Here is a 25,259-nt window from a genome sequence, read left to right on the forward strand (position 1 = left end):
AAGTCAGGTCACTTTACTTTGCTGTAGCACAAAGCTATGAGTCACAGCAGAGGCAATGGAGATGTCTACAGACTTTGGAAGACAGCACTATATATTAGCTTACGTTTGCTTGCTATGTGGAAGGCTGTTGTCATAACCACATGAGCTAGAGACTTCAGTTTTTTAAAAGACAGTTTTGGTTCTGTAGAAATTGATATCATTGGGCCGCCCTCTCAACAAAGCTTCATAGAAAGCCTGAGTGAGCACGTACATTTTTTTTTCCAAACCCTGTGTGTAGTCTAATACTTTATGCCCACTTGAAGAATTTAAAATAAAGTTCCATTTACCCCAGGTTTCCCAGCTCTGTTAGCAACTTCCTAGAGTACTATATTTAACTCTGGAATCTTACTAATTAGTGAATTTAATCATCCTCTGTCTTGAGTGTTTTGGATGCACCCATCGTGGTGTCTAAGCTCTGAATATTTAGCTATAATGTAGAGCTAACATTGTCCAAAGGAATGTCAACTGTCTGCTCCTCCATGCTTTATTTGCTTTTTCCTTTTTTCCTTTTCTTTTTTCTTTTTTTTCTCTTCATGCTTATCATTATCTGACCTTGAGAAAGGATGTCGTCTCTTCACTGGGGGAAGGCCTTTGCGAAAAGGTGGGTTTTGCATTGTGTTCTGAAAGCTTAGACTCAATCAGATCTCCTGCAGTAAGGTGTTTAACAACTGGGAGGTCCTGGGATCCTTCTTCTTAAATATCTTCCTGGAGTCAGAATCCACGTGGAGTAAAGCTGTCTCTTTGAGTTGGAAATGGAGAAGTGGTTTCTAAGATAGCCACCGCTGTGCAAGAGTTTAAGATTAAGTTTGAAGATTAAGACTTTGGATTAGGGCACTGCATGTATCAAGACATGGAAAATTGGATAGATTTGTGATTAGGGTGCTGAACTGGAATTCAGGAGACACATTTTAATACTGGCTGTGCTACAGACTTCCTGTGTGATCTCTGGTTAGACAGTCTCTCTGTGCCTCAGTTTGCCATCTGTAGGACAATGCAGTTGTTCCTTAACTGACCATGGTGCGAAGATAAAGTCATTTTGTGACACTCTGCTGTGGTGAGTGTTGTAGAAGAGCCTAACATTTTTTAAAATTGTTTCCACATGTTTAACACCCCAGTCATTTAATTTTTTTAAAAAAAGGTTAATTGCTAATATAACCCTAAATTAGGTTAAAATATTAATATTTTATTTGTGACTTTAAAAGTTATTAAATGTCCCCAGCCTGCCCTTCACTTCCTGGTTGAAGGCTGGGGCTGTTACAGAAGCCCTTACTAGATGAAAACCAGTGGGCAGAACTGCATGTGTTAGGTTGGGACTGTGCCTGTGAAAAAAACAAACTGCTTCTCTAAGGATAAGCCTGGGGGGAGGGGAGGGGCGGGGATGTGCTGGTGGGTTAACAATGCATTGAAGCAGTTGGTCAGGAAAGCAGCTTGTGAGCTATGCTGCTTGCCAGGGGAAGTGGTTAACTCCATTAGCAGGATAGGAGATACTGTTCTACTTCTCTTGCTTCTCAGCTTCTCCAGGCTTTCCTGAACAAGCAGTGACTTTTTGGATCAATTACCCTCTGCTCCTGTGTGAATGCTTTGGATAGGTGATAGAGGAGATTTCTTGTCCTTTATTCCGACATGTGGAGACCCAGTGTAGCAGAAGGAACTTTGCCTGTTGGTCACCTTGTGCTACCCTAATGACTTCTGCTACATGCATTGAAAGAAGAGTACATGCAAACGTCCTCTTCATCCATGGAGTGAAGGCTTGGGCTATTTAAAAAAAAATCATACTCTCAAATTTAATACAAAAAGTGTATTTTCATAGGAACTCGTATTGAGGATTTAGTAGCCATAAACGTTGACATTTTTTTAAAAGGTGATTCGATCGAAGTAGTAAGAATTATAACTTAACAGGTGGCTTTTGTCGCCATCACAATTAATGAGCCTTCATCTACTCTTAATATGCCGCTGCATCATCCCGCTTTTAACAAAAAATTGCATCTTAATTTAGCAAGTTCATCCAAGTTACTGTGTGGAAAATTGCCCTAGCTGAGAAAATGAAAGCTAGTGTAAATCAGATACTTCAGGAAGATGGAATAAAGGAATAATTACCCTTTCATATGAGAGGGGGACTTATTTAATTGTTTAGCATTTTACAGCTCTGAAAGGGTGCACAGGAACAGAATTCTTTGATAATTGATATCCCTGCCTTTTGCATTATACCTGTACAGTGTCAGGCCCTCTGCTCTACCATCAGTTTCACAAGCAGAAGTAGATCTCATGCTGGAATTTATAAAAAAAATTATAGATGTCATTTTCTACTTCTGGGGGAATTCTTCGCCATTATGTCTGCGCAGAATTCATGTCCCCTGCAGATTTCTTTTCTTCCCGGCAGAAAAATGACTTTCTCACAGGGAAGCCGCAAGAGTGATCACCTGCCCCTCCCCAGCAGCATGGGCACGTCATTTCAGGTGCCCAGAGCAGCTGGCAGAGAGGTCAATCACTGAGGGGTTAGGTGGGGGCGGGGACTCTCCAGCCAGTGGCTCCTACCCTGCACCGGGCTCAGCTGCTAGTTCTGACTGGGCTAGAGGCAGGAGAGGATGGGACTTGCTCTTCCCCTGCAAGGAGTGGCTGGGTCTGGGTCAGACCCACCTCCAGAAACCTCCTCCAGCTGCAGGAAGCACCGTACCCTCCCCACTTCCTGCCCCCATTGCTCTTCAGCCACGGTAGGGAGTGGTCACTGTATGGGGAGCTGCTTCCCCATCTGCCCAACCCCCGTGCATAGACTCCCTCCACCGAGCCTCACCCCCTGCACCCAGAATCCTTCCACCAAGTCCGCTGCATCTGAACCTTTGCCCCACTGATCCTCACCCCCTGCACTCGGAGGACCCCCAATACCACTTCCTCCCATTGAGCCTTACCCCCTCTGCATCTGGACCCCTGCACCCAGACCATCCCCCACTGAGCCCCCTGCACTCAAATCCCCACCCTGATGAGCTCCGCCCCCTCCCGCACCTGGACCACCCAGACCCCAACCCACTGAGTCCCAACCAGCTGCACCCAGACCCCCACTCGATCAAGCCCCACTCCCCTAACACCACTGAGCCCCCACATCCAGAGCCCCCTGCTGAGCCCCATCCCCCCCAGACCCTTCCTCTGAGCTATATCCACCTTAACCTGGACCGTCTGCAGAGTCCCATAGCCCCTTCACCTGGAACCCCCCAATGAGCCCTTGTGCATCCTGATCCCCCCTGCATCCGGACCCCCACTGAGCCACCTGCACTCGGATTGCCCCACACAGAACCCTCTCAACCCACCCTTGTTCCCCCGACACTAAGCCCCTCCACACTTAGATTTTGCTGGGCTGAGCCTGCCTGCCGCAGAGGGGCAGGGCCCTGGGGTGTTTATGGAGCAGGCCTGGCCCTTGCACTGTATCCAGATTGGGTGCAGCCTAACCGCTGAGTCAGTGCCCTGGGAGCAGGGAAGCTGCAGAGTGATCTCCCACTTCTGTGCAGCCAGTGGCCTGTGCTCCCTGCTGCTATGCTGGAGCCTCCATATTTATTTATTGACCACTAAAAATTGTAGAATTTTAAAATATTGTGTGCAGAATTTTTAATCTTTTTGGTGCAGAATTCCCTCAGGAGTAAGTTTCCTAACTCAGTGTTGCATCCAACCCAGGGGAATTCAATATTAGGCCTGATCTTGACCGCGAGAGAGACGAATTGATCACTTGCACTTAAGCAACCCCTAATTTTAGTTCTGTGATTGATTTGGTTGCATTTTTTATGTGCAAACAAAGTAATTCCAAACCAGTAATGTCGATATATTTGGTGCTGCAAATGGGTCAGTTTCACAAAGCTGAAAGCAGTTGAGCCAAATCAGTTGAGTGGAGAGAATGGTAATTGGGAACTGTATAAGAACATTTTACTGAATGTCCAAAAAGCACCATTGAGAGAGGATACACAGGTTAAAAAAACAGCTTGTATTAGAGGGGAAGTGAAAGCAGGTATAAAAAAGTGGAAATTGATACATCGATCGATAGATAGATAGATATAGCTAAATGGGGAGAGTGAAAGCAGTGAATATAAGCTAGGAATTGCAGAAAATTGTATTTCTGTTCTGTATTTGAGAAAAAGCCAGATGATGTATTCATGTCATATGATGTTAAAACACTTTTCTATGCCAACAATAACATCCTTCTTAAAATTAAAAAAAATTATTATTAAAATTTAATGGAGATATCCTATCTCCTAGAACTGGAAGGGACCTTGAAAGGTCATCGAGACCAGCCCCCTGCCTTCACTAGCAGGACCAAGTACTGATTTTGCCCCAGATCTCTAAATGGCCCCCTCAAGGATTGAACTCACAACCCTGGGTTTAGCAGGCCAATGCTCAAACCACTGAGCTATCCCTCCCCTGATTTTTCTTAATTATATAATTTTCTTAATTATATAGCAGCCACTAAAGTTAGACCTTTTAAAATCAGCAGCTGTAGGCAACTTGCATCCAAGAGTTTTGAAAATATTGGCTGCTGAGTTTACTGGACCATTACTGTTGGTTTTCAGTAAGTCTTGGAACACTGGCTTTCTTTCTGTCCTCTGGAACAACCCGGGTAATTATAGGCCTGAATTGGGCCCAAGCAAAACGATGGACTATCTCAGATAGGACTCAATTACTGAAGAATTGAAGGACAGTAACATGTAGTGCCTGTCAGCAGAGGGTTATGAAAAATAGAACTTAGAAGAGATTACAGGTTGGTTAATGTGATATAGTTAGATGTCTGTATAAGGCATTTGACTTGGAAATTCATGACAAGATTAAGAAACTGGAAGGATTCAAAATCAACATTGCATACATTAAATAGATTACATTTTGAGACCTGTCATTAAACAAGTTTTTAATTTTAAAGAGGGAATCATTATTGAGCACATGTATTTATAATGGCACCCCACAAGTATCAGTTCTTTGGCCCTACATTATTTAATGTTTTTATCAATGAGCTGAAAGAAGATGTAAAATCATTACCAATAAAGCTTGTAGATATTGTAAAGATTGGGAGAGTGATAAATAATGAAGAGGAAATCACTGATACAGATCAATCTAGATTGCTTGGTAAACTGGGCTCAGGCTAACAATATGCGTTTCAATACGGCCAAATGTAAGATCATTCACCTCGTCCTGCATTTTTTGTTCTTTATTTACAGGATGGGCAACACTATTCTCCAGAAACAGGGACTCTAAAAAAAGATGTGGGGCGTCTTTGTGGCTAATCAGCAGAACATAAGCTGCGCCCAGTGTGATGCAATGGCCAAAAGGGCTAATGCAATTCTTGCATGTAAAAAAAGGGTTATTGAGTAGTCGTATGGAAGTTCTATTACCTCTATATTTGGCACTGGTGGAATATTGTGTCCAGTTCTGGTGGTCACAATGAAGAAAGATGTTGATAAATTGGAGAGGGTATAAAAAGATCCAGTAGTTGGAAGTTGAGGCTAGACAAATTAAGATGAGAAATAAAGCACAGGTTTTTAACACTAGATGTAATTAACTATTGGAACAACTTACCATGGGTTGTAATGGATTGTCCATCACTGGAGATTTTTAAATCAAGATTGAATGTTTTTCTAAAAGATATACTCTAGTTCAACCACTGGTTTTGGACTTGAAGTATGAGTTAATTCAGAGTAGGGTTATGGCTTGTGTTATGTAGATCAGACTAAATGATCACAGTGATTCCTTCTGTCCTTAAAATCTATGAAAGGAGCTAAGCATTATGTGTTGCAACTGACACTTGTGCATTTGCAGCCCTGTCACTCCTGCAGTCCATTTGTGATCTCGTGCATGTAGCTGAGCTTGGAGCAAAATAGAATTCTGCTGGAGTGATTCTTCCAGTTCAGTGAGGATTGCTGGGGCACTGGGTTTTAGGCTGCCCCCAGCTAGAAGAGTAGTAGAAGCTGCAAGCAGAGTGAGGAATTGAAGGAAGAGGTGACTGGCTGGGAGCCACATTGGAGGTTGAGATGGGCAGCGCCAACAGGGAAATGACAGCAGAGGGACACAAGCTAGGCAGCAAGAACTTGTGGTTGGGGACAGTGTTTAGATACCAGAGTGTGAAAGGTGTGTATGGTTTACGTCCTGTGGGTTGGGATGGACAGTATAGAGGATACATAAAAATATTGGGTAAATGGAGAGTAGGAAAAACAGGGTGGATACAAATTGATTTTTTTAAAGGGTTTTTTAATTTAAATACATTTTTATTTAAAAATTACACTTAATATTAAATCTGAAATATGGCAACCTATGTTAAAGCCTAAATTATCTACAATCAATCATTAAAATTAAATGTAAAAAAAAAATCCAAGCAATATATATTTGCTGCCAAAATTTTAAACGCAGTCGGACCCCTGAACTGGTAGAAGTTAGTGGTTAAGCACCTGGATCCAGAGTTTGTTCAAGTGCTAAACCAGCTTTTGATAGCAGTAGCCCTGCTTTTGTAGGTGCAAAGAGAATATTTTGTTCTTCTCAGTTTATTCTACTAGTTCAGTTCAAGGACTAGTCCATCAAAGTTGAGAAAGCTTTGTTTTCTTCTTTGAATCCATAAATCAAAACGAGGCATAAAAATATGAAATCTATTAGTTCTAAAATCCTGAAGAACATGGTGACCAGAAACAGTTCAATTAACTACAGATAATAGTTCATTTTGTTTAATAAATCAATTTTAATGAGAGACATGTTTTGATAAACTTTTTTTTCTTATGCATTCAACATATTAAAGGTAGTTTTATTCAAGTGATAATTCTGAAATGCTGTTTTTGTGCATGTTTAATTGCATTCGAATTTCCATTCAAATGCTGCTCAACACATCATGTGTAAAATATATATATATATAATATATATATATATATATTACACATTTGTCGTGTGTGTGTATATACACACACCATTTACATTTTCTAACAATTTAAAAATTAAGACTGAATGTATGTTAAACTATATAATTGCTTAAATGTATATAGATATACTATACCCTCTTAGTTAGCCAAAAGTAGTACTGAATTTAGTGTAAAGACTATATTTAGTTACAAATCAACATGTATGTATTGTGACCTGGCTTTAGGAAAATAACTAAAAAAAGTACAAATGCAAAATAATATTAAAATTGATTATTTATGTCAAGGTTTCCTGCTTGCTGATTTAAATAATTATTGAACTCAGTGATTAAAATAAATCCATCCTCAGGAAAAGGAATGAAGGAAGAACAAAAACAAGGAAGCCATAATAAGACTTTGTTTTATAGAGTTTCCTTTAAATCATAAATGGAAAAGAGATGTGGGAAGATAAGCATGGAAAGAGGTTTCACCTCCTCACAAAATACCTCTTATGGACTTGTGTTGTCTGAATTAATTTGGTATATCAAGGGGTCCCATATTATTTTATGAATCCAAGGCCTGCTCCCCACTAAGCCCCCACTTCGGACTAAGGTACGCAAATTCAGCTACGTTAATAACGTAGCTGAATTCGAAGTACCTTAGTCCGAACTTAACGCGGATCCAGACGCGGCAGGAAGGCTCCCTCATCGATGCCGCATACTCCTCTCGGCGAGCTGGAGTACCGGCGTCGACGGCGAGCACTTCCGGGATCGATTTATCGCGTCTTAACCAGACGCGATAAATCGATCCCAGAACATCGATTGCCTGCCGCCGGACCCTCCGGTAAGTGAAGACGTACCCCAAGTGAGACCACATGGTGGGAAGGAGGAGAGAATTGGGACCAAAACCCAGATTCGCTTCTACCCTACCCTGTTGTGGTAGACCCTCCCAGCAAAAGCTCACTGGTTTCAGTCTTGTCTGAGAGATGTAATTCAGGGCACTCCTCTAAAGTTGGCAACTGTGCAAGAGGATGGCAGTCAGTTCCCATGGCACTAAATTGAACCGACTGATTACTCAAATGCATTGAATCCTCCTTTCCCATATAGACTTATTAGATACATGCTAACACTAGTACTACTTCAGAATGAGCAATTGGTCCAAAGGCCTTGAAACAAATACCAGCATGATAGGATTTGACAATTAAACCCAGATTATTAGTGGCTATTTTCCAGGATAATTGAAGTTCTCGTTCTAAAGTTTGTGGCTATACAAAAATGTATTTGTTGGCATTGCAGCATTTCTGTTATAGCAACGTTTTTTTAGCAGAAAATAGCTTGAAGGTTTCACATTCAGCTAACAGTTAACAAATGATATATATTGTTGGTTCCTTGCCATGAGAAAGTGCTACAGTACTGTACTAGTGAGTTCAGGATACAGATAATCAGAAAGTTTAAAAAAAAAAGAACAAAAAGGTTTAAAAAAAATGCAACAGGAATAGTTTTCCATTTTTTTTTTCAACTAGATCTTGTTTGGGAGCATTTTAAAAAACACTTTGAGGAGGCAGCAAACTCAGCCTATGGAACAGTTTCTTCAGAGCAACCCCATCCTTCCTTATGTGACCCAGGGTACCTAGGGTAGTCCCCACTGAAAATGCAAGGTCAGGGCAGGCTGCAAAAAAGAGAGCAGATTCTCCCAGACTGGAGATGAACGCTGTTAGATTCACCGACCAATCGCAAATTGTGCTCTTGGTCCCCCACACTGGTTATCAAGAAGCTGAAAAAAGAAATCACACAACCCCCTTTACTGCATTCCAGTTCTCTAGCTCCTGATCAGCACCTAGGTCCAGTAAAGTGAGAAGTTATTTATAACTCTGCTCGCTATACAAAAGGTTCTTCTGAACACTAAAGGGCCAGCCACATTACCAGGTCAATATTAGTTTGGATTTTACCCAAAATACCCTGCTGCCAGCCAGTCCTTTAGTATCTAAAACTAAAGATTTATTAGAAAAGAAAAGAACAAGAAGAGAGTTGTTAAATTGTGAAAGCAGTCATATAGGCCCATAAGGAAAGAGAGTGTGTGTGTGGATCAGCTATACTAGTGACACGCAAAATGTATAATTCTAGATTGCTGTAAAACAGAAATTTCTCCAGTTCAAGTTAATTACTCAGTTATATGTAACACTTCAGTACTTGTTTTTTGTAAATGATACCCTTGTTTTATTTAACACTTTTTATCTTACACATGTATTATATCTTTATCATAGCACACCTCTCATGGAGAAGGACGTCAAGAAGTTTCCTCTCGAACTGGGCGCTCTGGAGCTCGCTGTAGAAATTCTATAGCTTCCTGTGCAGATGAGCAACCTCATATTGGAAATTACAGACTTCTTAAAACGATTGGAAAGGGGAATTTTGCAAAAGTAAAGTTGGCTAGACACATCCTTACTGGCAGAGAGGTAAAACGCTTTTGTTAACTGTGTAAAGCATGCTCAATTGCGGTAGTTCTGAAAGCGCTCTTTAAATAGCGTTATGCGGAGACCAAGAACAGCATGGCATTTTTTGTTAGAGAGAAATGGCTATGCATTTGCTGGAAAGTGAAATGTTAAAAACAAAAAATATAGAAAACTAAATTCTTGGCTTTTAGTGATGTATACAAAATGCTGTTTATTAAAAAGAGCTTGTTTTATACTGGATCTTTAAGAAATGTTTGTTAGCAAGTTGTTGTCTTTGGCAATTCTTCAAGGTTGAGAATGATTCTTTCACAAGTTTTATTTTTTATGGTGACTGTGGAGTCCGATTGTTGCCACAGTCTGGTTGGCAGGCGTTGCGGGTGGTGTTGAAAGACAGGGTTGGGCCATGATTGCTGGGTGACAGTCGTCTGTTCTCCTCCCCCCCTCCCCTCCCGGGCATTTTTCTGTGACCAGGGCAAGGCGATTTTCCTCAAAAGTGGACATTCCTTCTCTGACAAGTCTTCGCCGGTTATCCCTATCCTGGGCTGCTGTCTCCCAGTGTCTGGTGTCAAAGCCACATCTCTTGATGTTTATCTTGAGGGTGTCTTAAGTGTTTCTTTTGGCCTCCCCGTTTCCTTTCTTCTTTGGTGAGTTGGGCATAGAGCAATTGTTTTGGTAAGTGTGTCAGTCATGCACACACAGTGCCCGCGCCACCTCAGCTGGTGCTGGATAATCAGGACCTCAACACTGAAGATGTTGGCCTCTGTGAGGACACTTGACATTAGTGTGGTGATCCTCCCACCTTATGTAGAGGATCTTCCGAAGAAAGTGCTAGTGCTGGCGTTCCAGGTGTTTTCTATAGGACACCTAAATCTCACAGCAGTAGAGGAGATTTGGGATTACCACCGCTTTACAAACTAAAAGCCCCCGAAAGCTTATGCTCAAATAAATTTGTTAGTCTCTAAGGTGCCACAAGTACTCCTGTTCTTTTTTAAAAGTTTAATGTGTGTTCTGAAGTACCTGTTAAGTAAATGAATAGTATTGAAATTTGCTAGTAGAATTCCTTTGCATATGCAAACAAAGGCAGAATATATAGCACTTATAAGCTCTTTGAAGCAGGGAGTCTTTGTGTGTGTTTGCACAGTGTCTTGCACAATTGGGCCCTGACCCATAACTAGGTTCCTAGGTGCTACTGCAATACAGTTAATAAGTAATAATTTACATCTGACAGTTCCTTTCTGTGGAAATAAATTATATTCCTACTAGTAAATAGTTTATTTGCTACAGAAGGTGTTCCTTGTTGCTGTACCTTTGTTATCAATAGCTAGTTTCAGTCTACTGCAGGATAAAGACTTTTCCTTTTCGGCACTTCTTGTTGACTTAAATTGTTGGGTTTGGCATGAACTTGGGCATTGTGAGGTTAAAGTGACCCTATTGGCCAAGATCTACAAGGAAAACCAAGTTGCTGAATGCAGTACTATTGGGGATTTAATAGGTGGCATTTTCACATCTGAGTCAATACAGAACCAGTGGTGCTGGAGGCAATGGAGGTGTCATCTCTAGAATGGGTGACCCACCCACCCACACCCACCACCGATCTTCAGAATAATGCTGGTGTCCCGACTAGCTTCCAATTTGGGTAATTACATTCTGACTAATTAATTTCACTTTGCATTAATAATAAACATTATTTTGTGTGCTAAGCTATTGTGTAGTATTGCAATTTGCTTTTAAAATGGTTTAGACAATGTTAATACCATGGACCCCAAAGGTGGGCTGTAGCATGTGACAAAGACCCAAAATGAAGGATGCCTTTTTCCCTTTGGTGTAAATCTTTGTTTAACCTCAGTTTTGTGATGTTACATTTCTGAAGAAAATAACTTGCAACTGTAAAAGTGAGGGACCATCATATTTGTGTGGAATTCACATAATTTGGGGACTAAAATAAATGACATCTCTCAAAATGAGGGACACTTAAGAGGTATGTTCTTGTAAGACTAGCGTATAAAGTACTTTGAACTATTTTTGGAGGAAAGAACATATAAATATGAGAATTCATCATTCTACTACACGTATAATCATAGATGCCGTTTCTGAATATCATCCCCAAAGGTATTGCTCAGAGGTATTTTTGAGAGATATTGCAGCTATTTTTGTGGTCATGTACCAGCTATTTTGGTCAGTGATGTTTCTGAACTTTAAGAATAATCAGCATTATGTGCTGCTGGTTGTGCTGTGCCCTCTTGCTGTCAGTGAGATATGCACTGAGAGAAATCCTAATTCCTAGTATGAGGGGTAAAAATGTTACTTTAAAAGCTAATTTACCTTTGAGTCATACCTCTTCCATAGAGTTTTAACGTTTATTGCCACAGTGAAAATACCTCTGTACACTTGAGTTCTGTATTTTAAAAAGCCCCCAACTACCTCATAATAACTCAAGAACTAAAGGGGAAAAAACTACTCATTCATGAAAAAAGTACATGCTGAAGTTAGTTACTAAAATGCTATAGAGACTTTTCAACTATTTCTAGATTTTTTCCAACTGTTCAAGTACAACAGACCATAATAAACCATATTCTGAAGAGCTCAAAATAAAACTGAGGGTAAACATATTTTCAAAAGCATCTAAGGGACTTAGATGATGTCAGCTCCCAAGTCCCATTTTTAGAAGTGACATAGGCACTTGTCATTTAAATGGTATAGCGTTAACATTTTCAAAAGCACCTAGCAGTTCCCAGAGTGCAAATTCATTCCATCTTGATCAACATCCTACCAAGGAAAGAATCAGAATGATAAAGGTATCTGTCATCTGCTGTGAAGTGGAATAGAGCCCAGGCTTCTACTTAGTTCTCTCCTAATTGCAAAGAAATAGGCCAGGTTCAGAAGTTTCAAATTAGAAACTGGTTCCTTTCTGATGTATGAGAGAGCATGGCAGATATTCAAAAGTAATGGTATAGGATCTACAACACTCCTTCAACACTGACCACAATGTCTGAAATTCTTGCAAGTAGGCTTTGTATCATGGGTATCAAGAGTCTCCATTCTGCAGGGCTGGCCGATGTTTTGTCAACCATACTTAGTACAACAGGTAAGAAGAGGGTTTTCTCTCTTCCCCAGGATGTCAACTGTATCTAGGTATGGCAGAATTTGGTTTTTATCTTTTTCTGTAATTTTGATCATTAATATTGATTTTTATCTTTGTTTATTTTTAACTTTTAATTTTCACAGATGTGGGAAATTAAGGGGGCGTAGGATTAGGGTGATGGTGATGACAGCAGGGTTGCAAAGGCCTTTCAGCTCAGCCAAAGGACCTGAGACACCCCCTGGGTGCAAGGTGTGTGGGAGGTTGCAGTCCTGGCCCAGCAGAGCAGAGACCCCCAATCAGGGTCACAAGGAGGAAGATGAGCCTCTAGCTGCAAGGGCGGCCACCCCGCTGCTGAATGGCTCCTGCCCAGGGATGGGCCCTGTACTCCTGTTCATGAGTGAGCGAGAGGCTGTGACAGCGGGGCTACAGAGGGCGCTGTACATAGCTGCTGGGATGGTGACACTGGATTCCTGCAGACACTAAGTGTATGAGAGGCTGCACTTGCTGACTCTTACTGTTGGATTTTTTGTGTTGCTGTGTCTGGCTGGTGAAATGGATATTTACCGATGACTGGCAAATCAAATCCTGCCAGCTTACTGGTATCAGAGAGCTGTCTTTGGTGGCAGTAGTGCCATGTGTATGGAGGTGAGAGGTGGATTCAGTTTACAGGACCTAAATCCGTTGAGCCTTTATAGGTGGAATCAAATATCTTTAAATGCTACCCAGAAACTAATTGGAAGCTAGGTCATATCAGAGAACAAATTTAATATGCTTCCTGCAGGACCCACCACTTAATCAGACAACTGCATTTTGTGCCATTTCCAGGTGGTCTTGAGGTGCCAGCCCCATGTACAACATGTTAAATTAATCCAGTCTACAGGTGGCGAAGCCATGGATCACTGTGCCTCCTGTCTGTATTCAAAAGAGGTCTCAAGGTGTAAATAGGCTTTTTATCTAGGCAAGAGTAATTTGACTGATGTAGTGTGAAGACAAATCTATGTCTTGATCACATGCAGGGTAATGAATCAAAGGAGAGAGACTTACTACTCTGTGTATTTGGAGGTTTGTTTTTTTTAAAGGGATGTTTTTCAAGATTTCATAATGGACTTTAGCCCCAGAAAATGGTAGTGAAACTGAACTTCGGTTTTTCACAGCATAATCTAGTAGAATGTACTACCCAATCCCCCCAAAGTTAAAATTCTTTTTTGTAGTCTACTGGTGACGGCTTACCACTGTTTTACATCTAGAGAGAGGCTCAGAACAAACTTGAATCTGAACACTCATGAACTGTGGAAATATTGAAATGCTGATCTGGTTCTGAACTTCATAGTTCAGGCCTATGTCTGTATATAATGGCCTCTTTGATAGTGAAAATGGTTCTTTAAGTGCTGGTCTCTGTGTATTTCACTATGGGCACTCATGCGCTCTGTGTACCTGAGACAGGAAGGTTATTGCTAGCAGTGTCCTTTGGACCCTCAGCCTCATGCTCTGAACTTAGGATATAAGGGGCGGTGTGGACCGAGCACCTCTCCAGTTCCTTTCAACTTCCTATGGTCTGAGGGGGGAACCCTTCAGTGTCCACAGCATTTGCTGCATCCTTCAGCACTTACCTGTAAATTTTGTAAATAGTTTTATTTTACAATAGATAGCTAGAATAGATTTGGGCTTGGAGGGCTGTGATAGGGTGCTCTACCCACTGCAGGTATAGCGCCCCCTCCTGGTCTTTCTGGGAAATAGCTCACCAGGTTGACACCTCTCCCCACAGTTGCAAGCCTTCCCTCCTCCTCTCTTTGTCTGCAGCCCCTCTTTTGCTCCAGGAGCTGCTGCGGCCTCTTCAGGACTCACCCCTCTGGCTAGGTCACTGTCATGGTTCCCCTTCCAATTGGGCGCTGGAGGGGGAAGGAAGTCTCTTCTCGAGACAGGCTTAGGCAGTTTTCCTATGCACTGCCCGACCGGTGCTACTTCCCCATTGACTGGTTGTGGAACCTGGGCCCACCCTCTTCTCTGGGTTCCTGCTCTGGGACCTCTAATCAGCAGTCGAGGTCTGTTCCACCCATACCTTGCTGCATTCCCCTGAGCCCTGTCCTAATCTTCTGGCTCTTCCTCACTGCTCTGTCCTCCCAGGGAGCAACTGCAGCCTACATGTGTCTGCAGCCTCCAAACACTCCTCCCTCTTCCAAGGGATTGACTGCAGCTATACCCTTTATACTTGAATTTAAGGAGTACTGTTATCGCCTCTCTTCCTTATTCAGCCTTCCTGTTAAACTTTAATGGCTGTGAACTTAGATCAGTTTGATCCAGCCTTACCCACATACACCCAAGTTGTACGTCTACCCTCTCATATTTACACTGTTTACTTTCAGTTGCTTAATTTATTCATGGTAACATGCATTTGTGCATTTCGTGCTTTGATAGCTCAGATATTTAAACATGTACCAGTATAAAGGTGAGCACTTCTGCTGTTGGACTGTAATCTCCACTTGAGAACTGTAAAAGGTGTATAAATTGGCACAGTAGAAAAGGGTGTCTTGTTGGAATCCAGAATCTCTTTCACAATGGTGAAGTCTTAAGTGTATTTAAATAAATGAGATTCTTTGTCAGAAGCAGGAAGTCTGTAAAGAAGTCAGTGGGTTAAGGGGAGCAATTAGGAAAATAAGAACGTTGCTGAGAAGCTAAATGATTTCTGCTCATTGATCTTTGCTGCAGAGGATATTGGCGAGATACCGGCCTTGGAACTGCTCTTTTCTGGCAATAAAGATGAGGAACTATCCAAGACTAAGGTGTCAGAAGAAGAGATGTTGGAACAAATTGATGATTTTAAAAATCAGTAGCTCTCCAGGTTCAGATGGTAGACATCCAAGAGTTCTGAAGAAGTCTAAGTATAAAGTGGCTGACCCGCTAACAGAAATATGCAGTGTCTTCCTGAAATGGCTGCTTTTCCCGAGAGTTTGAGGGTAGCAAATGTTTTACCTATGTTTAAAATAAGGTCTTGAGAGTGATCTGGGGAATTAGACCAGTAAGCCATACTGTGACGGATTGGATCACAGAAACCCCCTTGGGAGCTGCCACCTAATGTACCAAGACTACTTCTATTCCTGTTTTCCCTGCCAGCTCAGGACTCCAGCACCCTGTCTTGCTGAGCCAGACACTCCCGTCTGCTCCAACACAGACCCAGAGTCTGAATTACTTGCCCCACAGCTGCAGGTTTACCTGAAAACAGCTCACAGAAGTGTGCTTGTCTTTAGCACTCAGATGCCCAATTCCCAATGGGGTCTAAACCGAAATAAATCCGTTTTACCCTGCATAAAGCTTATACAGGGTAAACACATAAATTGTTCGCCCTCTATAACACTGATAGAGAGATATGCACAGTTGTTTGCTCCCCCAGGTATTAATACATACTTTGAGTTAATAAGTAAAAAGTGATTTTATTAAATACAGAAAGTAGGATTTAAGTGGTTCCAGGTAGTAACAGACAGAACAAAGTAAGTCACCAAGCAAAATAAAATAAAATGTGCAAATCTGTGTCTAATCAAACTAAATACAGATAAGATCCTCACCAGTTCCAGAATGCTCCCTTTTACAGGCTAATCTCCTTTTAGCCTGGGTCCAGCAATCACTCTCACCCCCTGTAGTTACTGTCCTTTGTTCCAGTTTCCTTCAAGTATCCTGGGGGGGCTCCTTCGTTAGCCAGCTGAAGACACAATGGAGGGGTCTCCTACGGGTTTAAATAGACTTTCTCTTGTGGGTGGAGTGTTGCAATTGTAGTGGTCCTGACCCAAAAAGGAATTGTGTGTCTGTGGGGGGTTTTGTGGTACTATTACTCTTACTTCTGCACAGCTGCTGGCAGTGGCACTGCCTTCAGAGCTGGGCAGCTAGAGAGCAGCAGCTGCTGGCTGGGAGCTCAGCTCTGAAGGCGGAGATGCTCCCTGCAGTAGTGCAGTAAGGATGGCATAGTATGGTATTGCCACCCTTATTTCTGCGCTGCTGCCTGCAGAGCTGGGCCCTCAGTCAGCAGCCGCCACTCTCTGGCCACCTAGCTCTGAAGGCAGCATCACAGAAGTAAGTGTGGCATGGCACGGCATGGTATTGCAACCCTTATTTCTACACTGCTGCTGGTGGGGCACTGCTTTCAGAGCTGGATGCCCGGCGCACAGCTGTCCAACTCTGAAGGCAGCGCAGAAGTAAGGGTGGCAATACTGCGACCCCCTAAAAAAACCTTGTGACCCCCCCTGCAACTCCCTTTTGGGTCAGGACCCCCAATTTGAGAAACTCTGGTCTCCCCCGTGAAATCTGTATAATATAGGGTAAAAGCACACGAAAGATCAGATTTCTCAGGGGAAGACCAGATTTCACGGTCCGTGACACATTTTTCATGGCCCTGAATTTGGTAGGACCCTATTCATACATCTTACAAGGTCCTAAATTTAACTTGAAGGGACTGGTATCATTGTAGGTAGCTCAATGAAACGTCTGCTTATTGTGAGTTTTGTACACGTTTCTCTGGAGCATCTAGTACTGGCCATCATTGGAGAACAGGATACAAGACTAAATGGATTTTGGGTCTGATCTGATAATTTCTATAAATGGGCTCCTTTTAGTCATAAGAAGCTGTCTAACTTATTTTGTACCTCAGTTGAAACAGAGTGTCTCCCCTTCCTTACTCCCCTGCACACTCTTGATTTGGAGATCCTTTCATGTCTTCTAGTGTGTGGCAGCCTTGGCACTGAATTTTCGCTTGATCAGTTTCAGTTTTTAAGAATTAATTGGTTCAAAAATGTTTGTGCAATGTTTTCAGAGAAGATGGAAACCTGATAAAAGAATGAATGTTTAAATTTGTGCAATGTAATTCATTTTTTTGTTGTATATAAGATGCCATTTCTCTTCTTACCAAGAAGGGAATAACATTAATAGAATACTAACGCTGAGCACATACATCTTCAGTGAATGGCCAAAGGTCAATTTAACTGCTGTGAAGTTTGTATAGCAATACCTGTAATTTGCTATGAAACTTTTGCTTTTAAAACATTTTCACAGTTTGCCAGTATATAGGTGGTATTTTATAAGATTATAATCTAGAGGAAAATTACTTCCCTGCAATACAGTATTTAGAATTTAAGTTGCATTGCAATACATCTTACTTCCTACCATTTTAACTTTACTCTGCTGTAATACCATTAAGTGCTGTTTTTTGTCCAATACATCCAACAGAACTGAAGCCTACTTCTATTTTCTTTAGGAGTCATTTGTTCCAAATACTTTTATTCAGAATGTTTTATTAATAAAACTATATCTGTTTAATCTTCTTGATCCGATTTCATGCCTTGCATTTCTAAAACTAAACAATTGTAACCATGTTACAAGCCAATCAGATCTAAACTGGAAATATTGATCATAAACTTTTTTCTTCTAGGTTGCAATAAAAATAATTGACAAAACACAATTGAACCCAACTAGTCTTCAAAAGGTAGGCTTCTTTGATTAACTGTTCTTATCTTTCAATTGTACTACAGCTTGTTTCCTTTTACCTCTTCCTTCTCAGATTCCTGAATTCACATGCTGTGGTCCCTGAAGCAACATCTACCTCACATTTCATATAAATACACAACTGAGCTACTGCATCTTAATGCTAACTTGCCTTGTAAAAGGCCTGTTTTGGACAGTTTTGCAGTCATGCAAGATGAGCACGTTCTTCAAATAAAGAATGCATACAAAGCTACAAACAGACAATTACAGGTCTTTTGCTGGTCTTATTTTGTTACTCAAATGGCCTGAACTCTTAAGTAAACTGAAAAAGAGTACATCTGACTTCCTTTGGGTGTTTTTTTTTCTTCCACATGTGGTCCAACTCAGTAAAAATGGCATCCATGAGCATCTGTTTTGTCTCAGTCACTTCAATAGTCACTTTGTTAAATTTACAACTACAGAGTTTCAGTCTGTGGGCTAAAAGTCAAACCGTGTCTATGCCTCATACATAATCACCAGCAAAAAAGATTCTACAAATTGAAATATAATTCTTTTGATGAGTGAAGTTGGAGGAGAGAAACCATATTGGCTCATCTATGCTAGCAAGAATAAGTGATAAACGCTACTTTTGTCACTAAGTACACAGATACGACCTAGAGTTGTACACACGGGGCACACCTGTTAGGCACTTTCTTGACTAAAACACTGATAGACAAAGGCTTTTTTGTATGTACTTTAATAAAAATGTATGGATTTACCCTATTTGGGTAAGATATAATATCAGGAATTTGTTTTATGTGAAATCAAGCTAAATAACTAGATAACATAGATACTTATTCAGATTTATACAAATAGTAAAAAGACCTTATGCGTAGGTGCTCTTAATGGCACACAAGCAAATAGGGAAAACACACAAGTTTTTGGGGACTAGATGGCTCAACAAATTAAGAGATGGAGTGTTTCATTTGTAAGTTATTTTGTTCAAATTGGCTCAGGTAAACTATGACTGAAAGTCATCATCTCATGGCTCTTTAGCCTCTGTAAAATAGTTTTATTCAATTTTAAGTAAAAAACAAAACACAACATCACAAAAACAACCACCACAGTCCACTTTTTTGGGAGCTTCAGTGGAAGTGGAGAAAAATGCAAAAATGTATAAATATGCATTAAAACATTTGTGATGCAATTTGTAATTATATGTATATTGGCTTTATTCATATTTTGTATTTAATGCTATGAGTTTTACACTGAAGTTTTTAAATATTGTCATGAAAGTGTATGTCACTTTAAATAAGAGCGGTTACTGCATTGTTGGAAATCTACACATGAAAGTCAAATGATTTGTTAGTTACTCAGGCCTTGGCTACACTTGCGAGTTACAGCGCTGTAAAGGCTCCACCAGTGCTGTAACTCACTCCCCGTCCACACTGGCAAGGCATTTGCAGCGCTGTATCTCCGTGGTTGCGGCGCTGCATGTACTCCACCTCTCCGAGAGGAATAGCAAGTATTGCGCTGCCGCTGCAGCGCTGCGGCGCCAGTGTGGCCGCCCAATGCACTGTGAATGGCCTCCAGAATTATTCAGCAGTATCCCACAATGCCTGTTCTAGCCACTCTGGTCATCAGTTCAAACTCTACTGCCATGGCCTCAGGTAACCAACCATGTGACTGACCCTTTACCTTCCCCGGGAATTTTTAAAATCCCCTTCCTGTTTGCTCAGCCCAGCGTGGCATGGAGTGCTATCAGCGAATCTTTCCAGGTGACCATGCCTCCACGCGCCAAGCGAGCCCCAGCATGGAGCAATGGCGAGTTGCTGGACCTCATCAGTGTTTGGGGGGAGGAAGCTGTACAGTTCCAGCTGCGCTCCAACTGTAGGAATTATGATACCTTCGGGAAGGTATCAAAGGACATGGTGGAAAAGGGCCATGACCGGGACGCCCTGCAGTGCAGGATTAAAGTGAAGGAGTTGCGGAGTGCCTACTGCAAAGCTCGCGACGCAAACGGCCGCTCGGGTGCTCCCCCCGCGACCTGATGATTCTACAAAGAGCTGGATGCGATACTTGGGGTTAACCCCACCTCCAATCCGAGCACCACCATGGACACTTCGGAGCCGGTGTGGGGAAGGGAGGAGGAGGAAAACGGGAGTGATGGTGGTGGGCCGGATGGAGACACCCCGGAATCCCTGGAGCCATGCAGCCAGGAGCTCTTCTCGAGCCAGGAGGAAGGTAGCCAGTCGCAGCGGCCGGTACTTGGTGGAGGACAAACAGAAGAGCAGGTTCCCGGTAAGCGGGTTTTTTTTTGTGGCGGGGGGGGAAGGAATTGTTTCGGTGCGGGCTCTTTGGGAGAGGAGGGTTAGGCATGCATGCCTAGATGCGGAATAGTGCATTGATGTGGTTTATCACATTGTGATAATCGGCCTCGGTAATCTCCTCTAATGTCTCATCCAGAACATGTGCAATGCGCTTGCGCAGGTTTATCGGAAGAGCCACCGTGGTCCTTGTCCCAGCCAGACTAACATGTCCGCGCCACTGTACCGCGAGGGGCAGGGGGACCATTGCTGCACACAGGCAAGCTGCATATGGGCCAGGGCAGAAGCCGCATTGCAGTAGAAGACCCTCCCTTGCTTCCCAGATCACCCTCAGCAGTGAGCTATCGTCCAGGACGAACTCCTGTGGAAAATGTTGGGACAGTGTTCAGTGTAGGTGCCCCCTGAGACTGTTGGCTCTCCCCAAGGCACAGAAACTCAGAGGACAGTGCAGCCCTGAAACAATCAGTCCCCCTTACTCACCATTTTGAGGCTCCCGTGGGATGTGTGCGCTCTGTTTTGGACGGGACCCTATGTGTTTTCTACTCCTTAAGTGCGGGGGGAATCATTACTCTGTCTGGTATAAAGAATGCTGCCTCTGTTAAATGTTGCATTTTGCCTATACAGCTGCATCAACCTTGAGACCTCAGCCGTCCCTCTTATCGCCTGCTCAGAGACTGCAAAGACTCAAGAAGAGACCGCGAAAAAGCAGAGAAGACATGTTGCAAGAAGTGATGTGGCAATCTATTAAAGAGAATGAGAAAGCACAGAACTGGAGGGAGAGTGCAAAGCAGGATCCACCAGGAAAACGTAGCAAAGCACCGTGCACCGGCAGCAAAGCACTGATAGGCTCATAAGCATCCTGGAGTGCCAAGCAGATGCTATCCAGGAGCTGGTAGCCATGCAGAAAGAGGAGCAGTAACGCAAACGCCACCCTGCCCTACAGCCCTTGTCCCAAAACTCTTTCCGTTGTGCCCCACTGTCACCTCCAACCCACTTTCCCCAACTTCCGTGTTCTTCACGCCATCCGCTGCCTCCAACACCAGTATCTTCACCACCCAGCCCTGAAAACCACGACCCTTACCCTCTGCACTCAACTCCCATCACCATGCAGTATAGCTGTCCTGAAGTACAGCACTCACTGCACAGCATACCAGACAGGACATACGCGAATCTGTGATTGTACCGTTCCCCATTCCACCCCCTTGTTTCTTTTCAATAAATGAATTCTTTGGCTTTGAAAACATTCTTTATTATTGCATAAAGTAAAAGACTCCTTAGCCCAGGAAATAAACAGGCACTGCAAGTCTGCTTGTCTGCTTAGCAGACACTGATTCCTAAAGATTGGAGCTACTGCACTTCGCTCCCGTGCAGGGCACCAGATATCACTGCTGGTTTTCAGCCTCAAATTGCTCCCTCAAAGCATCCCTAATCCTTGCAGCCCCGCGCTGGGCCCCTGTAATAGCCCTGCCCTCTGGCTGTGCAAATTCAGCCTCCAGGTGTTGAACCTCGAGGTCCATGCCTGAGTGAAGCTTTCACCCTTCCCTTCACAAATATTATGGAGGGCACAGCACGCGGCTATAACCGCAGGGATGCTGTTTTTGGCCAAGTCCAGCTTCCCATACAGAGATCTCCAGCGGCCCTTTAAACGGCCAAAGGCACACTCCACAGTCATTCGGTACCGGCTCAACCTGTAGTTGAACTGTTCCTTGCTGCTGTCAAGGCTCCCTGTGTAGGGTTTCATGAGCCACGGCATTAACGGGTAAGCGGGATCTCCAAGGATCACAATGGGCATTTCAACTTCCCCTACCGTGATCTTCGGCTCTGGGAAAAAAGTCCCGGCCTGCATCTTCCTGAACAGCCAAGTGTTCCAAAAGAGGCGTGTCATGCACCTTTCCGGGCCAGCCTGTGTTAATGTCAATGAAACGCCTGCGGTGATCCACAAGCGCCTGGAGAACCATAGAGAAATACCCCTTCGATTAACGTACTCGGATCCTAGGTGGGGTGGTGCTAGAATAGGAATGTGTGTTCCATCTATCGCCCCTCCACAGTTAGGGAACCCCATTTGTGCAAAGCCATCCACTATTTCCTGCACGTTACCCAGAGTCACGGTTCTTCTGAGTAGGATGCGATTAATGGCCTTGCAAACTTGCATCAACACGATTCCAACGGTCGACTTTCCCACTCCAAACTGGTTTGCGACCGACCAGTAGCTGTCTGGAGTTGCCAGCTTCCAGATTGCAATAGCCACCCGCTTCTCCACTGGCAGGGCAGCTCTCAATCTTGTGTCCTTGCGCCGCAGGGTGGGGGCGAGCTCATCTCACAGGCCCATGAACGTGGCTTTTCTCATCCGAAAGTTCTACAGCCACTGCTCGTCATCCCAGACTTCCATGACGATGTGATCCCACCACTTGGTGCTTGTTTCCTGAGCCCAAAAGCGGCATTCCATGGTGCTGAGCATGTCCGTGAATGCCACAAGCAATTTCGTGTCGTACTCCTCACCCTCACTCTCACTTTGGATCTTAAGGAATAGTTCGACAGCCGAACGTGACGTGCTGGCAAGACTCATCAGCATCCGCCTCAGCAGTTCGGACTCCATTTCCCGCAGACAGATCGCGCTGCACAGAAACTGTTGAAAGATGGTGCCAAAGGTGGACGGAAACAAAGGGATTTCTGGGATGCGAAGCGATGCATCACGGGGCATTGGGACAGGACCCAGAATCCCCCGCACCCATGCCCCCTTCCCACAACCCACGGCGCCAGAATGGGAAAAGGTGCTCTGTGGGATACCTGCCCATAATGCACCACTCCCAATAGCGCTGCAATTGCCGCAAATGTGGCCAAGACAGTGCGCTGGGCAGCTGTCAGTGTGGACAGACTGCAGCGCTTTCCCTACTCAGCTGCACGAAGTCAGGTTTAACTCACAGCGCTGTACATCTGCAAGTGTAGCCAAGGCCTCAGAGCACTTTGGAAGAATTGGGGGAGAGATGGAAAGACAAAGAGAGAGATAGTGACAGGTAATCAGGGAGATTCAGAGCAGCTCTTTTGTGAGTGGTAAAGGGATGGCCAGAGAAAAGGGAGAGGCATGGAGCAGCTAAGGAGAAACAATATCCATATCTTAGTGTATTTCAAAGATCTCTGCTATCTGGAGCTTGTACCTTGACTTACCATGAATTAGTAGCCACTACGCAGAAAGCAAACACTTTGCAGGTCTCAGGATTTAACACACCAGCAAAACCCAAGGTTAGAAATATGTACTCATTGATCCTTTTCCAGTTTTCAGCCTATTCCATCTCAATTTCAAACCATTGTTATGGTTATTTTTTTATATTTACCGTTCAGTTGTGTAGCTGGTTTTAGTAGTTTGGATTAGATTTAGATTTTTGGAAATTATTGCCACCCATTTCCTTAGTATCTGAAGATCAAATGACCTGTTATTTCTTAAAGGAGAGTCTGGCAGAATAGTGTCAAAATATTGGGATGTAGATGAGATTAACATTAAAGAGATGAAACTGCTAACCTGTTGTTTTTGGTGAATATCCCATGTTTTAAGAGAGTGATGTAATTGAATGATGATTTACTCTTAAGTTATCATCTTTGCTTGATCATAGATTTCTTGCAATCACTTTTCAAAAACTTGGGGTAGAAGTGTAATTGTGAAAAATACACATGCCCAACATGAGTACAATTTGTGCATACAGAGAACCAGTTAGACATGTACCTAGTCATCCACACGTGCATGCAGCTGCATGTTTAAAGGGGGATAGATGTTTCAAAAGTTTGCTGCATATTGTTTGAAGTTAATCTTTCAGCATCAGGGTTGTGTAGCAGAGTTTATAGCCTGCTCTGAATCAACAACAAAGATGTGCAGTGCAGTTTGCTAAGGTGGAAGCTGTCTCAGCCTAGGAACCTTAGAAACAGATAAAATATTTGGTGGTGATGAGAATGGGACATAGTAGCTAAGCACTGACACTACAGCTGTATATGAGTCATCTTTAGGTGGCAGAGCCAGTGATGGTGATGCTGGCACCTTCCAGTCTACTAGTTTCCTCTCTATATCCATCTCTCATCCCAAATGTATTTTTTTTTTCCCTAGGGACACTTGAGATTGATTTGTGTAAAGACAACTTATTTTCTAGAGCCTAATTACTTTGATAAGGCCACTGCATATTTTAAATTGACTTGAATACTGTACTTCCCTGTTCTTGTAGCATTTTCCCTGCTAGTATTTTTAGATTAATCAAATTTTTCTAAAGGCCATCTCTTGCCCCCCAAAATATAACATGTAATTTTTTGAAAGAGTTTCTGTAGTACAGAAATTCACTTTATTTTAACCAAGATACACTGTATCTTGGTTACATTATAAATGCAACGATTTATATGATTTATAACTAGGTACTGTACTGAAAATTCCTTCCTAATGAGGAACTTGACATAAATAAAATTGCTAAGTCATTCTGGAAAAATACATTAATCAGTTTTCATTTTGTGTGTTTCAAATGTCTTAGTAGGAAAAATAATTACCATACTATAGTGCAAATCATTTATTAATTTATTTTTTTAAGTTAAGTATCCAAATATATGATGGCTGAAGAACAGTGTGTAGATATTTGGCACTTACAGACCCTTTCCTTTAAGGACTTCAAAGCATTTTACAAACAGTTAATTTAAACAGTGTCCTTTCTGTGACAGTTTTATCTAAGGTCCATACCTAAAGGATAAGTGTCAGGGTCTAGAAACGTCCTGCCTGTTTGTTGTAACCACTTGTCTTATACTTGGATTGCGAGTTCTTTGGGACAGTGATGGAATTGAAGTGTTTGTATAGTGCTTAGCACAGTGTGGTTCTGGTCCCTAATCGGGGCTCCTAAGCACTGCCACAATACAAATAACTAACAGTGTCTCTCACAATGAATCAGTTCCTGGTTACAGATAGAACCAGAACTCCAGCCCTCTTTTCTGATCACTAGCCAACCCTCCAGTGTCCAAATATAGACTTAAAACTTAAACTGACTTTAGGAAAGTTCACAAAAGCCCACATCCTCCTGAACTATTTTTCTTTGTGTCAAGAC

At 42.7% G+C, this 25,259-nt stretch overlaps 1 protein-coding gene across 7 annotated transcripts in view; it reads left to right on the forward strand.

Annotated features, from left to right (window-relative positions):
• The window catches only part of MARK3 (microtubule affinity regulating kinase 3), a 106,184-nt gene that overhangs the window by 14,647 nt on the left and 66,278 nt on the right, over positions 1 to 25,259 (forward strand). For 4 of the 7 annotated variants that reach the window (XM_005285843.5, XM_042858242.2, XM_005285844.5 and 1 more), the window contains exons 2-4: positions 602 to 640; positions 9,151 to 9,342; positions 17,835 to 17,888. In XM_005285843.5, the coding sequence (XP_005285900.1) occupies positions 602 to 640; positions 9,151 to 9,342; positions 17,835 to 17,888 (285 nt within the window). The remainder of the gene's footprint in view (positions 1 to 601; positions 641 to 9,150; positions 9,343 to 17,834; positions 17,889 to 25,259) is intronic. The other 3 variants (XM_065593658.1, XM_065593660.1, XM_065593661.1) reach the window with 1 other exon arrangement.

This window comes from Chrysemys picta, chromosome 4 (genome assembly GCF_011386835.1).
Source record: "Chrysemys picta bellii isolate R12L10 chromosome 4, ASM1138683v2, whole genome shotgun sequence".
NCBI classification, from domain to species: Eukaryota; Metazoa; Chordata; order Testudines; family Emydidae; genus Chrysemys; species Chrysemys picta.